The sequence below is a fragment of the Petaurus breviceps genome, unplaced genomic scaffold (assembly GCF_028583685.1).
Source record: "Petaurus breviceps papuanus isolate PSGF00001 unplaced genomic scaffold, PetGlider_PUasm1.0 181, whole genome shotgun sequence".
Taxonomy (NCBI): domain Eukaryota; kingdom Metazoa; phylum Chordata; class Mammalia; order Diprotodontia; family Petauridae; genus Petaurus; species Petaurus breviceps.
Window position 1 is genome coordinate 12,228,670 of NW_027185784.1, and position 23,354 is coordinate 12,252,023.

Here is a 23,354-nt window from a genome sequence, read left to right on the forward strand (position 1 = left end):
ATCCTTATCCCTTCAAGTCAGGACTATTACAGGAGACTCCTCCTTTTTTCCCTTCCTCCATCCTCTCTCTACTCTAATCCATCCTCAATTCAGCTGCCAAAAATTATTTTTCTAAAGTACAAGTCTAACCATGTCACCCTTTTCTCAGTAAATGATAGTGACTCCCCATTAGCACCAAGATCAAATGTAAAATGTTCTTTGGCGCATCTGAGCCCTTGCCAACATGGACTCTTAGTTCCTTTCTTGGCCTCTTCCACTCTTCTCCCCTTCACATCCACTGTGATCAGGCTTTCTGACTTTTTAGCTGATTCTTATACACATCATTCCCACACACACATCATTCTCTCACACACTGTACCCTATGCCTTTTCACTAACTGTTCCTGAAACCTGGAATGCTATTCCTCCTCATGTTCTGCCCATCAGCTTTCCTGGTTTTTTTCAAACTCTACCTTCTGCAAGAGGTATTTCTAGGCCCTTTCTCTCCTCTTGCCTCCCCTCTGAGATCATCTTCTATTCACACTGTATGTATCTAATATAGATAGTTATCTGCAGATTATCTCCAAGGGAGATTGTGCAGGGATTATTTTTGCCTTTCTTTTTGTCCCCACAGTGCCAGGCACTGTGCCTGGCATACAGTAAGCGCTGAACAAATGCTCATTGACTGATTGACAATATTTAGTCTGTTTTTAGATTTGATAACACATTGGTCAAAAGGAAAGAAATTCATCCTCACAGTTCCCACTTGATATAACATAAAATTTTCCTCCTTGGGCTTCTTTTCACAATTGTTCGTTGGTTTTGTATTGTAATTTTAGAAAATGCAATGATAATAGCTCACATTTAAAGTTCACAGTGTGCTTCAGTCACCCTGTGCTGAAGTTTAAGAAATCCAAACATTATTAGCCCAATTTTACAGATAATATTCAGAAGAGTAAAGTAACTTGACTCTAGGTGCCCAGCTAGGGTCTGAGACCAGAATCAAACCCCTTCAATAACTTAGAAGTCAGAGTTCCTGTTTTCTATTCTTCAGAAGACCACTAACTCTTGGAATGACCTTGGGATCACTTTTGCACATTGTGTTTGAGTTGTAAAGTGAAATTCTGAAACAAAAGCAAGGGAGCAATAACTTAAATATGGCACAGCAGCTTATAAAAAAATTACCACTTTCAGGAGCCTGTAAAATTCTAAGTCACTCCATTTTAGTAAAAAGGATTGTATGATCCTAGGGATGAGAAGCTGTTTTGGAAATGGGAATCTTTATTCTTTATGGTTCATTTTATTTTCTTGAATAAGCTTCTTGTTTACTTAGGTCTGACAGTTACGAATTCCCTCATTCGTTAAACATTCGTTGTACGATTCTGTGCCAGATACTGAGGCATATACCCAAATGACTAAAATGTCTTCCGTGTCCATGAAGAGCTCTCAGTATAGTAGTGGAGAGCAGTAAGTGCAGCAGAGGCACAGAGTGGGGACCCCTCAGGATGGAGCCCAGTGCAGGGTCTTAGCAGCTCATGTTCCTCTCTGTTTCCCTCACCATCACAGGCTGTACCAGCTATCCAAGGCTGGCAAGCTGTGCGTGCCAGCCATGAATGTCAATGACTCAGTCACCAAACAGAAGTTTGACAACCTCTACTGCTGCCGGGAGTCCATTTTAGATGGGTATGTCGCAAACATCTCCAGGGCATGCTTCAATTGGCCAGGAGGGACTCTGGGCTCCTTTTCTGAACAAATGCTATGGGTCAAGGTCAGATCAGGTTCTGGGATTGTAAGTGCTTCATGCCTAATGTTTAATAGCTAAGATTTGTGACTATTAAAGTTTTCTGTTATTTAGAAAAGTCAGCCTTGTTCTTTGCTCAATCATTGGAGTTCCCACTTTCTGTGAAGTCAGTAACTGAAGCCAGCCCAAGGAAGCAACCACTTTGCTAGAAAGCTCTGACAGTAAGTGCTTCTAGCTCTTAAACTAGCCCTACCCTGTCACACAGTAGTCATCTGTGGCTATCTGGCAACTTTCACTGGACCCAGAGTCATTCCCAGTGGTGATTTAAAAGTATTAAGATAGCTTTCTAATTTTGGCTGGATCTGCAGGAGCAGCAGCTGCCAAGATGCTGAGATCGAAGAAGACCTAAATTGCCATCCACAAACTCCTTTTTTTAAGGAAGGAGAAGTAGTGCTAGCCAAGAACAATGTCTATATGCCAGAGCACCCAAGCTGGCAGAAAAGGCCATGAAGGCTGTGTAGTCTCAAATATTTCATGGCTCTGAGATTTCTGTCAGTTTACATAGAGATATTATTTATATTAATGCCTTACCAGTAAGGGAGTTCATTATCTCTAGGATTATTTTCACCTGCCCTCTGAGATTGTGCCTGCTGTGCTTTGAAGAAATCACCTTGGCCCTCCTGACTTACATGGGGCAAAGGTTACAGAGACATATGCAGATCAAATGCTCCTCTCCCTGATGCTGGGTCAACAAGAGAATTTAATTTAGAACTGGATTTGTTTATGGTTATAGTCAACATCGTTAATGAAAACTATGGAGATTTGTTTCATACTGAATACAATTTGAAGGAAATAAAGTATTAGGATGGCAAAGGCTGACCATCTAGAAGAACTCATCTAGATATGGACCAAGTACCAATATGACTCCTTTTTTCCCCTTCATATACCTCCCTCCTGACTTTCCCATCTAATTTTAGCAAGGAAGGCTTAGTAGTGCCCTAGATGAAACTTAAATTGTTGCTTAGTGATGTTCGATTTAGAAAATTGTTTTTGCTTGTCTGCAACATATCTGTGTTGGGATGCCACATAGTTAGTGGAAAAGGGAAGAATGGACAAATGGACCCCATACCCAATAAGCAAGCCTCTGCCAAGGTTTCCTTTACCCTCCAGGCCCTTAGCAGTGAGTTCTGAAAATTTAGATAGATCTTAAAGGTGATGTGTTGCTTCAAAATCTTTCTAGCATTGTGATTATTGAGTACCCATACTACTATGTAGATCATCATCACTATCCTGTTTGATTGTATTAATCGAATGGATTGAGAGATGACTGAGTACTAGGCCAGGCTTCTAGATGCTCAATGGTAACAACTGTCTTTCAGATGCTCACTAGGTAGCTTATCCTGGCACAAGTCAGACACTAAGTAAGAAAGACTTTACCGGGGCGGGTAGGTGACACAGTGAATAGAGGACCGGCTCTGCATTCAGGAGGCCCTGAGTTCAAATTTGACCTTAGACACTTGACACAATCACTAGCTGTGTGACTAGTCACTTAACCCCAATTGCCTTGCCTTCCCCCCTCAAAAAAAACCAAAAACCCAAAACCAAGAAGTCTTTACTGTTGAAAAAGGCAGTTTTTCTGTTTTTTTTTTGTTTTGGGTTTTGGGATATTTTGTTTGTTTGTTTGTTTTTGGTGAGGCAGTTGGGGTTAAGTGACTTGCCCAGGGTCACTCAGGGAAGTTTTTCTAAAGAAGAGAAATGAAGAAGGCAGAAAGATGAGGCAAAGGAGTTGTGAATTCTAGGGTGCAGCCCAAGTGAAAGGGAAGAACCTTTAGGCCTAGGGCTACACATTGGCCATGAGCTCCATAGAAGGAAGGCTGTAATGACTGACTTTGTATCCAAAGCAGTTCAGAAATGGTCCCCTTTAATTTGGTCAAAGGATGCAAGTACCTAGTGACAGCTGAGTGAGTCTTTGGAAAATTTGAGTGCCATTATGTAGTATGTGTAAGAATTTGCTACCCATAGCTCCAGAAGGGCCTGAAGCTGTTTAAAAGTTAAAAAATAAACCATGGACTGGTTACTATTATAGGGGGCTCCAGGATAGATAAGCTAGGGAAAATTTCAAGAAGAGCTTAGCACTAAACATCAGTCATCTTTCAGGAAAGACCTTCCTGACCATAGTCTTTGCTTTCTTTTTCTCTAACCTTGAGACATTGACTTTGTAAGATCACAAGGACTGCGCTGAACTGGAGCTGTTGGGAGCTAGGTGCCAATCAGGCGTAAAGATCCCAGTGGTATTAATTCTCCTACCTCACTTTGCAGTGCTTTTTGGGGGTCCTACAGTGGGATTACCAACACCTGCAACAGGAAAGAAACATTTAATGTTACTTGATAACATTATAAGCACAAGAGACTCGGAGAGATAAGCTCATCAGTGTGATTTTTAAATTGCCCTTGCTGATGACTAGTACCTGGGAATTCCATGTTCCTTCATAAGTCATATTACAGACAAACTAATTTCTCTTTATTAGGGTAACAGTTCTTACCCTGTGCACTTAATCAATATCCACAACATACAAGGCATTTTATGTGAAATACTGTAGGGTAAAGGCATGACAGGTATAATCTCTAGTCAGTTTCTACAGTTTAAACAACATAGATGAATAAATAAACAGAAAGACAACATGAAGAAATATGGTGAAGAGTGCTTTGGACACAAGTCCATCATATTCTTCTGACTAGTTAGGGAAGGCCTCTTAAAAAAAATGGACTCAGATTCTAAACTGGGGGCTCAGTAGGCTTTAGTGTATATTATTTTATTTATTTATTTTTAAAGCAATTGGGGTTAAGTAACTTGCTCAAGGTTACATGGCCAGGTGTTTCTGGGTGGGTGTGAGGTGTCTGAGCCTGGATTCGATCCCCAGGTCATCCCAACACTGGGGTCGGTGCTCTTACTCACTGTGCTACCTGGCTGCCCCTTCAGTGTATATTATTAATCTCTACTCAGAGACTTTAGTAGTTATGGGAACCAGGACCACGAAGAACCATAAATCAAAGAGGTGGCATGTAACACAGACAAATGCATTCAAGAGAAATCAGCCTCAGAAAAATTCCACTGTCTGGGAGTCAGATTCTTCTGGCATGGTTCAAAGTTCCTCTCCACCCTAAAAAGACAATTTATCCTCTTGGAATCCTATGGGGTCTATTGTACAGTCTGATACTACTGACTCATTTATCAAAGGAAGTCTCTGCTTTTTCATCTTAAACCAACAAAATAAATAGAGCTCTTCTGATCCTTAAACCCATATTTTCTTTTGTTTAATTTTTCCTAAAGCTGATGGGGTAGAGGGAGAGAAAAGGAGAGGGAATACAATTTTCTTTTTTTTATTAATTATTTTTTTCAATGAACAAAAATCTATTTTCTCTTTTACTTCTCCCCTTTCCCTTTATCAAATGAGATAATGTGTATAAAGTGCTTAGCATTGTGCTTGGCACATGGTAGGTGCTATATAAATGCTTATTATTCTCCCGTCATTGAGAAACCAGGAAAAACAAATCCCTTGTATCAAATGTGAATAGATAAAACAAATTTCTGCATTGGTCATGTCTAAAAAATACGTCTCTATTTGTACCCTGAGTCCCTTGTCTCTCTGTGAGGAGAAAGATAGAATGTGTTTTTTTTGGGGGGGGAGAAGGAGGTATCATTTTGGAATTGTGTCTGGTCAGTGAATTGATCAGAGTTCTCATATCTCTCAAACCTGTTTGTCTTTACATTGTTATTTTTGTACAAATTGTTCTCCTGGTTCTATTCAATTTATTCTGCATCAGTTTTTACAAGTCTTCCCATGTTTCTCTGATATGATTCCTTCATCATTTGATACCTCAAATAAGTTTTTATGGGACTTTTCTCTCTGAGACTTGAAATAAAAAAATTTTTTTGAGGTGTTCAAAACTTGATTTTCTAACTAATTTTACAAAGAGGAACTGCAGTGCAAACTGAGAAGATCAGTCTGGCATAGAGGAACAAACAAGGTAGGCAGCAAGTTGTTCTAATGCCTAATTGGTATTTTTCCCTCCTCCAGGCTTAAAAGGACAACAGACATGATGTTTGGTGGGAAGCAAGTGGTAGTCTGTGGCTATGGAGAGGTAAACTTTAGTCTTTCACAGAACTGGTGATTCAATGTATTTGTCTAAACACTGGTCCAGATTGCAATATTAGAGATGGTCTAGGTGTGGGTCAGGGTATTCTTCCACTTCCATCTTTAACCCTGGAATGTTATTTTAGACACCATCTAGTTAGAATACAATTTGTCATTTTCTCTTTTCACTTTACCATCTTCTCTCATCTTGATTTTCTGACTTGTTTTTGTCCCACTGTTTGTGATGTTCTTTTAGCTTATGTTTTGAATGCAGTTCGTGAATGTGGGTGTTTTTGTATATATGAATGTGTGAGGCAAGAGGCTGCAGAGGTGTTTCTGAAATGGCATTCATCTCTTTGTTTTCTTTTTCCTCCCCCAAGCATGGATCTTTTTAGTGAAATTCCTGGGGGTGGTCATAGGGGGCTTCTGGAATTTTGCCAAGACTTTGAGAAACTACCTCTGTGAATGATTTTCTTTTCACTTATCTTTGATCTCTTTAGGTGGGGAAAGGGTGCTGTGCTGCCCTGAAGGCCATGGGTTCTATAGTGTATGTGACTGAGATTGACCCCATCTGTGCCCTACAGGCCTGGTAAGCACTGGGGAGAAGCCTTGGGTTCTTGACACTTCCCATCCTCCCCCCCTTCAAAAAAAAATCACATTACTTTGATCTAACTAGGACCAAGAATGAAATTTACTTTGGTTCCTACGTATCCAAGTCCCTGACAACTTCTAACAGGAACAGGCCCCCTTCAAGATGTCATGTGGCATTGCCCAGGCTAATCTGTTCAAGAGTTTGCAACCATGTGATGATTACAGCATGGAAGGTCTAGGCTAAAATTTAGAATTCCTGTAGAAATGGAACAGAGAAGATACTGCTCAGTCCCAGAACATAAAAAAAAAAAACCATTTTCCTTTTTGTGTTCTGCCCTTGCTGTTTGAGGAACAGTGTGTGCCTCCTTATTTTCTCCCTCCCAACTCCCCATCCCCTCCCCCAATTGAAGCAAGAAAAATAAAACCCATATTACAAATGCATTATCAAGTAAAACATATTAGCTATGTGCAAAAGAAAAAATGCCTCCACTTGCATTCTGAGTTCATCAACTCTTTAACAGAAAATATGCTTTAACAAAAAGCCGATTTTATCATGAGTCCTCTGGTTGATCATTGTCTTGATCATAGTTTCCAAGTCTTTAAAAGTTGTTTGTCTTTACAGTGTTGTTGTCTAAGTAGAGGCATCTGGGGTAGAATGGGTTAGTGAAACTTTGATTCTTTCTGGTTTCCACAAGTGAAGACTCAGTCATATGAATTATAGGACTGACAACACACTGAAATAGAATGGAGATCAGTTCTGACTGCCATCCCTTCCCCACCAAAGTTCTTGAAACCAACTCTTGGTTCCTCACTATGAGGGAATACATCCAGTATCTCACAAGACCATTTTTCCATTCTGTGGATCCCAAGAAGATATTATTCCTAGTATTAGAAATAATATTAGAAATAACCCAGGCTTATCAAGAAAACCTAGTAAGGAGACTTGGTATTAACTTTGGAGTTGCTGTGCAGTTAGTGTGCCCCCTTTTCTCTTCCCACTCACACTCCCTTGGATTAAGTTCTTGGGTTTTATTTCCACAGCATGGATGGATTTCGACTTGTGAAACTGAATGAGGTCATCCGGCAGGTGGACATTGTCATCACTTGTACAGGTAGAACTGTGACAACAGAAATGGGTGGGGTTAAGGAGCATGTCAAGAGTAAAAGTAATAAAACTTAGTAAAACTATTCTAGGCAAACTAAAAAATACATGTTAGAGAGAAGGGTCCCCAGAACCTCTACCTCATTAATTTTCCCACCTCCCTGGAGAGTATAGCCTGAGGTATAGCTTTGGTATAAACTGCCCCTGCAGTGCTTTAGCTTAGATAGTTTCAGAAAGAGAAGTACACTCAGGAACTTCCTTATATGAAGATGTTTCTTTGAGTGATAACCTCACACAAGGGTGAAGGAAGGAGGAGGATCTCTTTGCAAATTTTTATGTGGGGGCCCAGGATTTAAATTTGTGCCCCTCATTTTGTGCCACCCCTTCCCCCCCCACCTCATTCATCTCCCAACAATAGCCATGGATTTCCTTCTCAGTTGGCCTCCAGTGTTGGAGACAACAGGGTATAGAGAAAAGAGGATGTACTCTGAAGTAAGAAGACTTGTGTTCAAACCCAAACAGTTTACAGCCTCTGTGACTTTAAGGCAAGACATTGAATGTCCTTGGGTCTCAGGTTTCCCCAACTTTAAAATGAGAGGCCCTTTGAGGTCCCTGCCAGCTCTACATTAGTGACCCTTCCATCATGGCAACATCAAGGCAAAGTTGTGCATAATTGGGAGAGAAAGGGAGCCAATCTGATTAGCTCCCAAATGCCTCAAAAGAAATGAATTTTAAGTTTTGGAAGGAAGACAGAAGAAGAGAAGTCTTCATTTTCCTTGACTCAATCCATGTATCTTCTTTCTTCCTTGTAGTAAAACTGCATCCCATAGAGATACTGATAATCTCATTCACAACTCAGTAGATGTTTGAAATTCCAACTTGGAGGAAACAACCCAAATATTTAAAAAAATAGATATGTCTTTGTAGTCTCAAGGAAAGCTAGAGGAGGGGAAAAGACAACAAAAAACTCTGCCTGCTTCATGCTTCTTACCCATTGCCTAAATTTCTTTTTAAGGTAATAAGAATGTGGTGACAAGAGAACACTTAGACCGAATGAAGAACAGCTGCATTGTTTGCAACATGGGACATTCCAATACTGAGATTGACGTGGTAAGATACATGCAGGTCCCCTTCAGTATGGGCGACCTTGTCTACTCTCTCCCAAGGGCTGCTACAGAGGACACTGAAAACCTGGGGAAAAGGAAAGACAAAGTTCATTGTATATCCTTAATGGGGATGGACCTGACTGGTTCTCCTACAGAGAGTCTACTTGCAAGCTTGTGCTTTTTTTTTTTTTTTAAGCAATTGGGGTTAAGTAACTTGCTCAAGGTTACACGGCCAGTTACCGTGTTTCCCCGATAATAAGACACTGTCTTATTATTTTTTTGGAAAGAAAAACACCAGAGGGCTTATTTTCAGGGGAGGGCTTATGTTATCCTGCCTCAGCTCTCCTCTGCAGCACTGCTCTCACTGGCGCCAGCAAGCAAATCACTGGGGAAGAACAGGATGACGTGCTCACTGCTGCAGCTCTGATTGGATGCAGCTCAGAGCGTGGCGTGCGTTTCACCGGGGGGGGGAGGGGGGACAGTGCATACAGAGGGTACCGTAATGTAGCATGTAGTACAGGGGATCACCTTCACTACAGTAGCAATCTCAATAGGGCTTATTTTCGGGGGAGGGCTTATTTTAGAGGAATCTTACACAGTAAGGGGAGGGCTTATTTTCGGGATAGGTCTTATTATCGGGGAAACATGGTATTTCTGGGTGTGGTGCTAAGTATCTGAGCCTGGATTTGAACCCCAGGTCATCCCGACACTGGAGCTGGTGCTCTTACTCGCTGAGCCACCTGGCTGCCCCTAAGCAATTGGGGTTAAGTAACTTGCTCAAGGTTACACAGCCAGTTATTTCTGGGTGGGTGCTAAGTGTCTGAGCCCAGATTCGATTCATAAGTCATGCCAACAGTGGAGCCGGTGCTCTTACTTGCTGTGCTACCTGGCCGCCCCAACCTTGTGCTTTATAATGTTACATGGTTTCTTCCCAACTTAAGTATTTCACATGGGAGCCTTTTCCCATCACATACTTGAGATTTACATCTCTATTCCTGTAAATGCAGATCTTAGAAGGGACTTAATCATTTTGGCTCTTTAACCTTTGACCTACTGAGTCACCCTCTAGAAATTTTCTCTTTACTATGTTAACTAGGCCCCTGTGTATTTATAACCATGGTGGTGTTACTTTCTGTATTGTATTTTCATCAGACCTGGGAAATGTATCAGCCTGGTCCTCTTTCTTCACTATTCATTCTAATTATGTTTACTCAGACACAGCACCAGGTCTCACTGTTTTATTCATAATAGTGAATTAAGAGGTGGCAATATACTTATTTCTAAATTTGTCAGAGCCAGTGAAAGTGTAACTTTTACTTTGTCTTTAAATTCTTATTGCTTGTTTCTTCTACAGTTGTATTACTCTGTAAGCAGCTGACTCAGGAAAAACTCTCATCACCATTGGGATACTCTGTCCATCAGTATTGCCTAGCAAGGAATTATTGATGTATTGAGAGTCCTTCTCCTTAACAGTTAGATAATATCTTCTTTATTCAGGTTGCTTTGTAGAACTCTCTTCTCTACTCATTGGTCATTGAAAAGAAAATAAAAATATCTGGAAAACCATTTTACCAAGCCCTACTTCTATCTCTGGGGTGCCTAAGTGGTACAGTTCCACTGAGCTCTCTCATCATGTTCCAATTATTAATTTAGTTGGTTTGATTTTCTTGCTAGTTTCTTTTGTATGCCATATAATTCCTTTGTTAAAGGTCAGATAATTAAATTATCTGCCCCCTACCACTAGCTCCACAAAACACACAGGAGCCCATATACCATATTAGCCCTTACTAAATTCCTTCCCGAATCATTCTGGTTAGCTATTCCCCAGATGAGAAGATCCCAAAAGGAGGGAGTAGTCTTGCTTTGAATCCTGTTAGGAAATCATTCAGTCAGGTGAGGAGAAAGGAGTTCTTTGAAACCCTTAAGAAGTTTCCACACCGTCCCATGAAATGATATTTAAATGTGAAGAAACTGAGACAGACTAAGTGAAAAGTATTCACTATAGTGGAAAGAATGCTGGACTTGGAGTCAGCAGAAACTTGAATTTGAATCCCACCTCTGACTCTTAGTAACTAACAAAAGGCAAGTCAATTAGCCTCTCTTAGCCTCAGTTTTCTAAATTGTGAAGTGGGATAACTCTCCCATAGTACCTGCTTTACAAGGTTTTTGTGAAAATCAAATTAGATAATGGATATAAAGTGCTTTGCAGACCTTAACATGCTATTTACATAACACCTATTATTATTGCTTAAGACTAACCTTGAGGGGTGGCTAGGTGGCACAGTGAATAGAGCACCTGCCCTGGAGTCAGGAGGACCTGAGTTCAAATCCAGCCTCAGACACTTAATACAAAACTAGCCATGTGACCTTCGACAAGTCACTTAACCCCAATTGCCCTACCTTCCCCTCTCTAAAAAAAAAAAAAAAAGATTAACCTTGAATTATCCAAAGATCTCTGACCAGATCATGGCTTTCTTCAAGGTTCTTTCCAATATACCCTTATAGTCTCCTAGAATTTTTCTTTCTGTTTAGCCTCATAGGAGGGTTTCTACCAAACTGAAAAAAAGCTTGGACCAGATATAGTTTTCCTCTGCAAACCCAAACCAGAATATAAACAGCCTCTTAGAATAAAAGATAGGGTAAGTATCTACTGGTTTTGAGGGCACTACTACATCACCAACAATAAATAAATATTGTGCCAGCTTCCATATTTTTTGTCTTGATACTTTAGCTGCTTCCCAGTAATTGACTTACAAAGGAATTTTTTTAATCATTAAAAAAAATTTATTTTGAAATACAGTGGAAGGTATTGATTTAAGCCTAATTTTTCTTTTTGGTTTTTCCAAGAATTCTTATAAAATAGAGAGTTTTTTTACTTGATATTTATAGATTTTCAGGTTTATCAAACACTAGATTATAAAATTCTGATGTTTCTGATTCTCTCTTTTTAAAAAATTAATTAATTTATTTTCAATTTCCAACTTTCACTTCCATAAGATTTTGAGTTCGAAATTTTCTCCCCCTACCTTCCCACCCCTTTTCCCAAGATGGGTGCAGTCTGATATAGGCTCTATTTATACATTCATATTAAACATCTTCATATTTGTCATGTTGTAAGGAATTAGAACTAATGGGTGGAACCACAAGGAAAAAGAAACAAAAAAAGAGAGAGAGAGCAAATAGTATGCTTTGATTTGCATTCAGACTCATAGTTTTTTCTTTTTCTGGATGTGAATAGCATTTTTCATCTTGAGACTTTTGGAATTATCTTAGGTCCTTGCATTGCAAAGAAGAGCTAAGTCTTTAGTTAGTCATTGCACAGTGTTGCTGTTACTGTGTATAATGGTCTTCTGGCTCTGCTCACTTCACTCAACATCAGTTCATGTAAGTCTTTCCAGGTTTTTCTGAAGTCCACCTGCTCATCATTTCTTTTGGAACAATAGTATTCCATCACATTCATATACCACAACTTTTTCAGCTATTCCCCAATTGATGGACATCCCTTTAATTTCCAATTCTTGGCCACTACAAAAAAAACTGCTATAAATATCTTTGTAATCTTCCCAGTAAGGGTGGGTGATGAGGGAGGAAGGGAAAGAATCTGGAATTCAAAGTTTTAAAATCAAATGTTTAAAAAAATGTTTTTTTTACATGCAACTGGGAAATAAGATATACAGGCACTGAGGTACAGAGATCTATCCTGCCCTACTGGAAAGTTGGAGGGAGAATGGGAGAGGATATAGGAGAGTGCAGATTGTGGGAGGGGGTATACAGTGGGATCACTGTTTTGGGGTAGTGGGTAGGGGAAAGATGAGGAGAAAATTTATAACTCAAAATCTTGTGGAAATGAATGATGTAAACTAAAAACAAACATAAAATTTAATTAAAAAAAGAATAAATATCTTTGTACATGTGGATCCTTTTCCCTTTTGTATGATCCCTTTGGGATATAGACCTAGAAGTGGTATTGCCGGGACAAAGGGTAGGCATAGTTTTATAGCCTTTTGGGCAGAGTTCTAGATTGCTCTCCAGAATAGTTGAATAAGTGGATAAGTTCACAGCTCCACCAGCAATACATGAGTTCCCAGTTTTCTCATATCTTCTGCAATATTTATCATTTTCCTGTTTTGTCATCTTAGCCATTCTGATAGGTATGATGTGACACCTCAGAGTTGTTTGATTTGCATTTCTCTGCATTTAGTGATTTAGAACATTTTTTCTTATGACTATAGAAAACTTTAATTTCTTCATCTGAAAACTGCCTGTTCATATCTTTTGACCATTTATCAATTGGGGAATGATTACAAGGGAAATTTCTTACTTTTACTTCTGCATAGTTTTATGGATATGACTTGACATCTTTGCCAGACTTATTTTGTACAAATTCACAGAACTTTATACTTAGAATTGTGATTAGTGCATTTTTAGGAGGGGGAGGCAGCCTACAAGGAAGAGATGATATTTAAAAAGATGGATTGCATTCCAAGAAGCTTTGGTTCTCTGAACCCTCAAGGCTAAAGAGTAGAGAGCACAAATTTTTGGCCCATGATTATTTATTTCTTTCATAGAAGCTCTTTCACCTATGGACAGCATATTGCACTTATGTAATCTATAATTGGCATCAAGAATGCAAACTTTGAAAACTGTTGCAAATTTCCATAATGTCAGAAGTTCATGACAGCGTGAGAATTGTGATACCATAATGTTTTGGATAGTGGCTTTATATTTTCTCTGTGTGCTATGCCATAGATTTTGAAACTCATTATATCCTCAAGGGCATGATTTGACTCTGAGAAAAACAGTGCTCACCGTTCAAAATCATAAAATCCTTATTTATTCCACAATGCTAATTCTACTACTATTAATAGTAGTATCTCTATGTAGCTGGAGAAGGTTATTTTCACAGAACATGCTTTTCTTTGTAGGTAGTTCCACTCAAGAAAATTAAATTATTTATCATAAAATTTGCAAAGACAGTAGCATCACGAAGGAAATTGTACTCAAGAAAGATTCTTATCAAGTTGTGGTAGTCTGTAGAAACATACTTCTTCCATATAGGAATATACCTGCCAGATGGAATGATATACTCTTGTTAGTGGGTTTAAGCATTCTCTCATCTGCTAATTTGACTTTTTTTCTGAAGTCTGCTCAATATTTTGGTGTTTGGCTGCTGTGAATAACTGCTATTGCTCTGATAATCTTGAGATTCTCTGGACCTGCTAGCTGAGCAGGCTTGTCAGGAGATAATTGGACTGTGCAGGGTTCTTTCTAGTTCTTCTATAAAATACAGAACTGTTACACCCCCAGTAGACCAACTGTGTTTTACAATAATTGATTATAATATAAAAATGTTTTTGGTTAATATTGGTATGGTTCATCCTTTTATATAAATAAAGGAAAATAATATTCACCTCTGGATTCAAGGTTTATTAGGCTATCCTTCTGCCTGTGTATATACAATGATGCTCCATATGCTCCACATTCTAAATCTATGATTAATATGTCAGAAGAATCAGGTGACAGACTGAATAATAATGATGCTTGATGGGGAAATTGCATTTCTGAAGAGCTCTGCTTATGCTCTCTCTGAGTATTTTGTTGCTTTTGCCTCACTGGGGTATAATAAAAATCATTTTATAAAAGATGAAAAAAATAAAATGAAATATGGAACTGGCAAGATAAAAATCTGGTGGGGAGCTTGGGGCCCCTAAAGTTCAAGCATCAGAATGTTTAGGAAAAAATCAAACAACAAATGAAATGCCAGAGTTTTCAAGCTGTTCCAGAGCACTTAACAGGGCACCCATCAATAAACATTCAGGAAGGGACAGGTTATGGTTGAGCATAGTGATCTTGGAGACCAAGGTTGTATCCTGTTTGTCTCTACCTTGCTATTGATTTTTGTTTTGTTTGGGCCAAAATTGTGCCTCTACCAATGTAGATCAGCAGCTCCCCTTAGAGTGTTAAAGAGTTGCTTGGAGCACTGAGAAGTTAAGTGACTTAACCAGGAACCAGGGTCACATAGCCAGTGCATGACAGGGATAGGACTTGAAACAAGGCTGGCTCTCTATCTACTGTATCCTACTACCTCTCTTTCCCTTTAATAATCCATTTATTCGAATTATTTTCAAATCGGTTTACATTGTTGTTTTATACAACTCATGAGCATAATAAATTCCGTGTTTATTACCCCCTGGGTTGTCCTAAATAAACTTTTGCCTATGATAATATAACTGTCAAATGAACCAAAATACTGGACGTTTTTTTTTTTTAAAGGGTAGGCCTTTTATATCCTGACTGCTGGAACAGTGGGTAGTTGGGGACAGAGGTCTCTTCCCTTCCCCTTGGTAGTTTTCATCTTTATCTTATAGGAGGAAGATGGTACATGGAAAAAAGAAAATTGTATTATCTTAAGTCTGTGCTAGTGAATTTTGAACTGATTACTTCTGCTAATGAACTAATGTTTTTTTTTCTCATTCTCTGAATATATAATATACAGATATTAAGAATGAGCTACAGAGAGTTTTACTCTTATCATTGAGTAGTTTCTCTAAGGGCAGCCTCATATCTACACATGGTTATGAAAAATGGATGTGTATGTGTTTCACTTACGCACACACACAGATATAGATAGATATCTAGATAGATATATCTACATCTACATCTACATTTACATATGATAAAAAAGTAAAGGGGTATCCCTTCAACGTTGGATCCCAGAATAATGAGACATGGGGACAGAGGCATGAGCCATAGCATACTATATGTAGGATTATTATCTTTCTCTAACTAATTCCACCAAGCTTAGTCCCTTTCTTCTTCTGTGTCCCCTAAAAATTTATGTATTCAGGCTGCACTGTACTAATTTGCCCTTACTTGCATGTTGCTTGTAAGTATTCTTAAGGGTTTTTTTTTCCACATGTGTGTGCATTCTGTCTCCAACTAAATTCTTAAGTTCCCTTGAGGCAGAAACAATGTCTCTGGTTTCTTTTTTGTATTCCATAGCACTTCAGACTGTGCTCCAAAGAGAGTGGAGGCTCAGTATTGATTGGGGTGTGATAAACTGAGTGAGCTCTCACTGGGCCTAGATTTAATCTCCTGAAAGAGAATAGTCCCAAGCAGCCTAGGATAGTTCCTCCCTCTCTGCCATAGTGGTTGCGTCCTTTACCTTTACAATTTGAAATGTTCATTTACCTTGCACCTCCTCATCCCCAGTGGTGGGACTCGATTTGCTAATGGGATGTTTTCTGCATGTGTTCCAGGCAAGTCTACGTACCCCAGAACTGACCTGGGAGCGGGTGAGATCTCAAGTTGATCATGTAATCTGGCCAGATGGAAAGAGAATAGTGTTACTGGCAGAGGTAAGCAAGCCTGAAAGATTATAACCCTGGGACAGAACAGTGGTATAAGAGCTGGGCTAGACCTGACAAAAGGCTTCAATGACTCTTTCCAACCCCGACGAAGCCAAAATATTTGTAAGGCAGAGTGTTTTTCCTAAGACTACCACCTCCTTTTCACCCTTTCCCTAGTGCCAGTTTCTTAAGTCAGAAATTTAGGAACTTTACCCATGACTTGTATTTCTAATTGTGAAAGGCCTTTTCATTCAGCAATTAAGAACCTATTTTGGTTCCGCACTTTTCACCAATTATCCTGTCTCCTCATGTCACTCTGCAGGTTGAGTCAGACAGTGACTATTGCCATAGAAAGAATTAATGGATAGAACCAAAGCTACTTTGTGAGATCCTCTCAGTAATGTAATTTGTGGGAAGGTTTAAATCGTTTTAGTGAACATGAAGTGTAGATATTCCTGGCTGTAACCAAGGCTACGCTAGGCAGGCTGTAAAAACCATAGGCTTGATCTTCTATATCATCCCTGCCCCTGTAGCACTATTCAATATAGGGATGCTGAAAGTTTAGTTAAATATTTATTTGTTGATTGATTGTGATAATTCCCTATCTTGGGCTCTGTCCAATCCACAGTCATTTCATTCTTATCTCTGTCACCTGTATTCCCAGGCCAGTGTTCTGCCTCTTACCTTCTTGACCCCCTTTCCCTCTAGCATTAGACTCCCGGCTGCTTTACTGTTACTTCTTGAGCCTGTCCTGAATCTTGTTTGCTCTGGATACCGTAGGCAAGAAATAGAGAAATAGTGAGGAGTATTACAGCCATTTCCCTGCATTTTCATTTTCCAGAGTTCTGCATGCTTGTTATTATTACTGTTATTTACAAAAATAAATTTAAAAACATTGAAATCTGTAGACTCAAAAGTCTGGAAATATGGAAGTGTGGGGGCTCCTCTCCCTTCTTAGCCCAACTTCATCTGATCCTACTTTCCTGGCTAAAATAAGGTGTTTGTAAGGAGACTTTACCTATTTCCTTTCTTCACAAAATGAGTGGAGTACAGAATATTTAAATCTGTACCTTTGATGTTGCTTTGACGTCAATTCCCTATCTGGTGACTTATTTCTAGTTGGCTTAGGAAGGCCCACCTAGCAATTTTGAAGACAAAAGCAAGCATTTCAATTGTTCCTGACTGTTAGTGCTCAGAGTGGAAGAGAAAGGTTGTGAAGCTTCCCGGGAAACAAAGTGGGATGGGGGGAAGGGATTTCTGGCACATTCATTCTCTACAATCACCCGTTCTAATAGTCAGATTCTGCTTAGACTCAGCAGGACGATGGAAGAAGATGGTGGGAAGGTGGCTATTCAAGAAAAAACTTTCTAGAGCCCCAACAGGCAGCTGGTCCAAGACTACTAGAATACTAGCCCTCTTACCTTCATTCCTCTGCCCAGATTTATTTTGGTAGTGTTCCTAAACAACAGTCAACAAGGGGATTGTTTTTTTTTTTTTAATATCCTAGCATGGTGCTAAGTGTTGTGGCAGGTTACCAGCAAGTCTCCTTTTCCACTCAGCTCAGCTAGTTGTGAAATATTTGTCTGTGACTAGTCTTTCCCCTTCCTTCACACTTCAAAGATATAGTTGCAGGTAAGGGAGGTTGCCCCAAAACATGTACATCTGCATTGCTTCCTAGGGCCGCCTGCTGAACCTGAGCTGCTCAACAGTGCCTACATTTGTGCTCTCCATCACCGCCACTACTCAGGTGAGGCCAACAGAGGGGAGAATGGTCTTTTTGCCACATTGTAGGTGATGGGATCCCAGGCCTGGTAGGAGTAGTTAGGGAATCACCTTCTCTCTGCTTTATTTCCAGGCTCTGGCTTTGATAGAGCTCTACAATGCCCCTGAAGGACGCTATAAACAGGATGTCTACCTGCTGCCCAAGAAAATGGGTAAGGATGAGTCCTATCCAGCATGACCCTGGATAAAGCAGCCTCAAGTGAAGAGATGAAGCAGGATCTGGGTGGCTAAGCTCCTTGTCATGGCCAAGCAGGGCCGCCTCAATTCTGCTCTACTTTGGGTCATTGAGATGCCCCATGCCCCATGGAGGCATGTGCCTCCATGATAGTGTCAGAGAAGGGTAAAGAGGAGGTGGGAGGATTTGTGGTAGGCAGAGTAGTTTCTGTTGCCACAGCTTTAAAGAGTAAAAGGAGATGCTGGCCACCTTTAAGTGATTCTTGTAGTGTCACCTCTGCTTTGCCAACCCTTCCTCCTGGGCTCCTGATCTGCCTTAAACCAAGCCTCTTTCTGACTAAACATCTCACCCTCTCATCTCCCAACTCTAGCTTCAGTCTGTATGAGGGATTCAGCACCTTCTGATCGTCAGTATTCCTGTAGGAGAAGCAGAAGCTTCATTTTTGAAAGGCACCTGACCTTTCTCAAGCACCTAAAGGGATTCAGTATTTTTCTAGGTTGCTCAGTTATAAGTGAAGGAGTAAGTCAAGAAATGGTTTTGCTTTTCTCTACCAGTCCCTACAAACAGTTGCCAGTAAATTAATCAAGAATATATTACTGTAGGGGCAGCTAGGTGGCTCAGTGAATAGAGCACTGGCCCTGGAGTCAGGAGGACCTGAGTTCAAAAACGACCAGTTAACACTCACACACTAAAAAAAACTAGCCATGTGACCTTGGGCAAGTCACTTAACCCCAATTGCCCCTCCAAAAAAAAAAGAATATATTACTGTCTTAAGCACTCTGAAGTGATGGGGAAGACAAAGGCTCTGTCCTCAGAGTTGTGATCTGGTTGGGGTGACCAAATGAAATGACATGAGCAGCATATGTGGACGTGCAGATCTGTCATACATGGTAGATGAGCAGTGAGGAATTTGGAGCAGAGTCACTTGGAGCCTTTATCTTTATTAGTTTTTCTTCCCAGAACTCCCCAGGATCATTTTTTGATTTAACAAAAGGGGAAGCAGGCCCATAGTGCCACCAAATTACCCAGAGCTATCCATCAAACCCAGGGCAAGACTGATATTTGGTCTCAGGCTCCTTGACTCAGTCCTTTCATTAGTTCCTAGACTCCACCATTTCTCTAAATGTCAACACCTTCCCATATTTGGCTCTGTCAGCATTAAGAACAAAGGTCTTAACTAGTAGTGTTGGAGGCTGAGTTGAAACTATAGTATTCCTATCCCTAGAATTGGATTGGAAAGGGTGGTTTGGAAGGAGAGGTGCAGACTTACACCCTACTTCTGGGACCCATTGCAGATGAGTATGTGGCAAGTCTTCATCTGCCCACCTTTGACGCGCACCTGACAGAACTGACAGATGAACAGGCCAAGTACCTGGGCCTCAACAAGAATGGACCCTTCAAACCTAACTACTACAGGTGACTTGGGCTCCCCATGGTATAGGGAGGCTCTTGGGAAGCCTCTGGGTGGGCAAGGAGGAGGCAGTTCTTAACCTTCTCTGCTAGACTTTGATAACCCCTAAAAGGGGCACCTGTACCATGCACTGATCTAAGGCTTTCCCTGTGGAGGGGCACCCTGCAGGGAATGCTTCCAGTACTAAACCCCCAGTCTCCCTTCATTTCTCTGTATGGAGAAGATTGGATCATTTCCTCTGGTATGACAAGGAACCAGTTACCCACTCCCCAGATAAGATTTGGGTCACTTGGGAAGAACCTTTTTATCTAATTTCTGTCGAAGTCTGTGCTTCCCCATTTCTTCAAGCAGGCAAACTGCTTCTCTTACCTGATAGCCTCATCTTCTCTTGTTTCTTTTTCCCTCTAGATATTAAGTTCCTGTAACTGAAGCCAGAAGATGTTTTAAGGAACAGGACCCCAATTCTTTTCTCCTCTACTGTACAGGACAAAACCCAGCAAGCTGCTTCCCTGGTCAGAGCTGCCCGCCATACTCACCCCATAGACCATGTGTTAGATTATTTATTTATTAAAAACTAGAATCCTGTGCCCTCAGCCTCAGCCCATGGTGTGGTTACTGCCCTGAGGGCTGTGAGAGCCACAGAGGATGGGCTGGGAGGAAGGAAGAAAGGGAGTGGGGAACCCCCATCCCCCACCCACATCTTTAGCATCATTCTCCATTAATTTTGAGTTTTTTTGTGACAGCCATGTATCTGTTGTCTTGGGTACCTTTACCATTCAGGGATTCCAGAGTCTTTGTCCCTTAGGGCTTTTTGGGGGGAGTTTTGTGACAGAACTTCAGTAGCTGACCCTCCTGTCATTCCCCAGGTGAGGCCTCTGGAAAACCACTCAATCAGCATGGCCCCAGGGCCTCAGCCTTGGCCAGCACTATCACTGCCTTCTCTAACAAAGCTATTGAGGGGGAAGAGTGACAGCTTCAGTTTACCCCACAAATATTCAGCTGTACCTGCCTCTACTGGGGGTCCCCTTCCTTAGCCAAGACTCCTTCTTATATGTTTATGCCCATTTGGACATTGATTCTCAGGAGACTGTGCCTCCATGACTTTCTCAGCAGCTCTGGTATTGCTTGGATTTTTTTTTTTTTAAACCAGCTTTCCAACTCAACCAAAGTTCTGTTCAGGAAGTGGGAACCAAATCCATAAGGGTCTGTCACTCTGTTCTCATGCCATATGGCTGGATTGCATCTCAGGAAGCCCCTCTAGGCAAAATTGGAATAATCTTGGAGGAGAATTTGTAAGACTGTTTCTCCCCATCTTCTTGTTGCTGCCCAGAACTGCCTCTGAGATTGAGCAAAGAAAGAATATTCATTCCTCAGGCAGCTCAAGTCTGTTTGGAGTTCAGAAATGGAACAGGCTCCCAGGCCTGCTGCTTAGCACATTTGGGACACTTTTGAAAGGGGCTAATAATTCCTATCTCCTGGGGTATTTCCAGTTTAATTAACTGACTGAGCTGTTTTATTTGTATCACTGGGCTTATATGTCCAGGAGATCACAGCTAGTTTGATTAGTTTGACTTCATCAAACATTTTATCCCTCTGGCCATTACCATTGGTGGAGCCAAGATCCAGTTTCTCTGCTATCTGACTTGTGTCCTTTCTTCTCTGCTGAAATCTCTCTGCCTGTCTTTCTCTTCCATCTCTTTTCCCTCTCCCAGTTCCCACTTATATTTAAAAATCCTGTATTGTCTATCATCCAGTGTGGTTTCTGGGGCAACCCTAATATCAAGTAGAATTTATTAAGATAAGCATCCTCAGACTCTGTAACTCATTCCATTGGTGGAGTCAGCTTTAGTTCTTCCCTGGAAGTGCCTAGTGCTGGTACTGGTCTGAACTGGGCTGAGTCTTGCAATGGTCTGACTGATCTGAAGGAAGCCAAGAGACCAGGTAGATGCCAAGGATTAATGTTGGAGATCTGGGGTAGCCCCAGCTGTCTTTAACTACTTGGAAACCAGAAAGCTATCATAAACCATTTGGTTTTAGAACATCATCTGGACTACTTCTTGTCGTTGGGGTCAGATTTGTCCCAGGCCATGTTTTCTAGGGCTACACTAACCGAGTTCTCTTGCCCTGCTCCACCCCTTCAGGCCTTATGTAAACTTCATCTTTTACCCTCAGGGCCAGCTTGGAAGTGACCTTACTTTGGGGATATGGAGAGGAGAGGCTTAGATAAGTGACCATTTGCCTCTGTAAAATATATTTGCTAGGTTTTCATCCACAAACCCCGGTCCTTAAGAGTACTATCAGCAATTGTTGGAGAAATCCCACTGATGCGCTTGTTACTTGAGGGTATCCCCTCTGAAGCATTTCCCTCTAAGGAAGATCATAAATGTCTAGATTCTTCAGCAGACAGTTCTTCTTCTCCTACTCCATGATACCTCTCCTCTTCTACTCATTTCTATGTTTCATGGGTACTTTTTGGTCCCCTTGTGTCCCAGGCAGAGCCCATTCCATCAGTCAGGTACCTTGGATTCTGATGTTCCCTTAAATCAGAAGCCTCGGCCTACTATTCTCCAGGGCCTGGCTCTTTATGGATCCTTCCACAGGGAACTTAAAGATTATGGACTACCCAATTTGCTAAAGATGTATTGCATTAGATGAGTAAGGTGGTGCCCTGGGTTCCCAAGTTGTGGCCAATGCTGTTTCCCAGAGTAGTTTGAGTTTTAGATAACCTGTCTTAACTTCTCCTAGAGCTCTGGCCCATTATCCCCAGACAGAAACCAGGAATAGGTGCCCTTAGTTTCGAGTCTGGGAGTACCCTTTGTCTACCTTGAGTTTGGGACCTGTCAGATCATTGCTTCAGGTGCACAGTCCAATTGTCTGGGAACAGGGGAAAGAGCTCCTTGTTCTGTGTCTGGCTCCAGCATGTTGGAGGTGCTGTTCTCATCACTGAACTTACTGATTCTTAGCCCTTATTTTAACTTCTATGTAGATATTTATATATTTTTTTTAAATAAGAAAAATAAAACTGAATGTCCCACCTCCCTCTCCCACTTCTGAGCACAGCTCTCCATAGCCACACACTCCTATAAAGCTTTTTTCTGCTGCTGGCTTCTCCCTCAACAGATCCAGATTTGCTGCTATGCTCCTATGGTTGTCTCAGCATTAACTCTGTCGTGATTTTTAAAAAGAAATCAAAATGCATTGTTGCATAAAGCTTTTTAATTAAAAAATTAGGAAAGGAAAATAGGCAACACCAGCAAATTATACGTGAACAAGTCATTCAATTCTGAATTCATATATATATATATATACATATATATACTTATATATCACATAAAATAATCATCTAATTCTTATTGTCATTCTACTAAAAGGAAATAAAATCTCTGAGGATCTATCATTCCAAAAGACTGTTGGAAATCTTCATGTCTGAGTGATTGTATTAGATCAGCAATAACTACTCTGTAATCTCAAAACACAAATAAAATGTTCATAAATTGATCTACCGTGTTTCCCCGATAATAAGACACTGTCTTATTAAATTTTTTGGACAGAAAAACACCAGAGGGCTTATTTTCAGGGGAGGGCTTATTTTAATGAACATTGACAGCAATTTTAATAAACAGGTAAATGTGAACAAAAAAATGTACCTTTATTCAATAAGCAAATCACTGGGGAAGAACAGGATGATGCGCTCACTGCTGCAGCTCTGATTGGATACAGCTCGGAGCGCAGCGTGCGTTTCACCCGGGGTGGGGTGGGGGGACGGGACGGTGCATACAGAGGGTACCGTAATGTAGCGTGTAGCACAGGGGATCACCTTCACTACAGTAGCAATCTCAATAGGGCTTATTTTCGGGGGAGGGAGGGCTTATTTTAGAGGAATCTTACACAGTAAGGGGAGGGCTTATTTTCGGGATAGGTCTTATTATCGGGGGAACACGTAGTCCTCTGAGTTGTATTCACTGCTGCTGACAACTAGGAAT

The 23,354-nt window shown here is 40.7% G+C and overlaps 1 protein-coding gene across 7 annotated transcripts in view; it reads left to right on the forward strand.

Annotated features, from left to right (window-relative positions):
• AHCYL2 (adenosylhomocysteinase like 2) overlaps nucleotides 1–22,869 on the forward strand; it is a 155,860-nt gene extending 132,991 nt beyond the window's left edge. For 4 of the 7 annotated variants that reach the window (XM_069087195.1, XM_069087199.1, XM_069087200.1 and 1 more), the window contains 9 exons: nucleotides 1,545–1,661; nucleotides 5,799–5,862; nucleotides 6,356–6,444; nucleotides 7,488–7,558; nucleotides 8,564–8,658; nucleotides 15,914–16,012; nucleotides 17,682–17,750; nucleotides 17,859–17,937; nucleotides 19,256–19,380. In XM_069087195.1, the coding sequence (XP_068943296.1) occupies nucleotides 1,545–1,661; nucleotides 5,799–5,862; nucleotides 6,356–6,444; nucleotides 7,488–7,558; nucleotides 8,564–8,658; nucleotides 15,914–16,012; nucleotides 17,682–17,750; nucleotides 17,859–17,937; nucleotides 19,256–19,380 (808 nt within the window). Of the gene's footprint in view, nucleotides 1–1,544; nucleotides 1,662–5,798; nucleotides 5,863–6,355; nucleotides 6,445–7,487; nucleotides 7,559–8,563; nucleotides 8,659–15,913; nucleotides 16,013–17,681; nucleotides 17,751–17,858; nucleotides 17,938–19,255; nucleotides 19,381–19,779 lie in introns of those variants that run through there. The other 3 variants (XM_069087194.1, XM_069087196.1, XM_069087198.1) reach the window with 1 other exon arrangement.
• The last annotated feature ends 485 nt before the right edge of the window (nucleotides 22,870–23,354 follow it).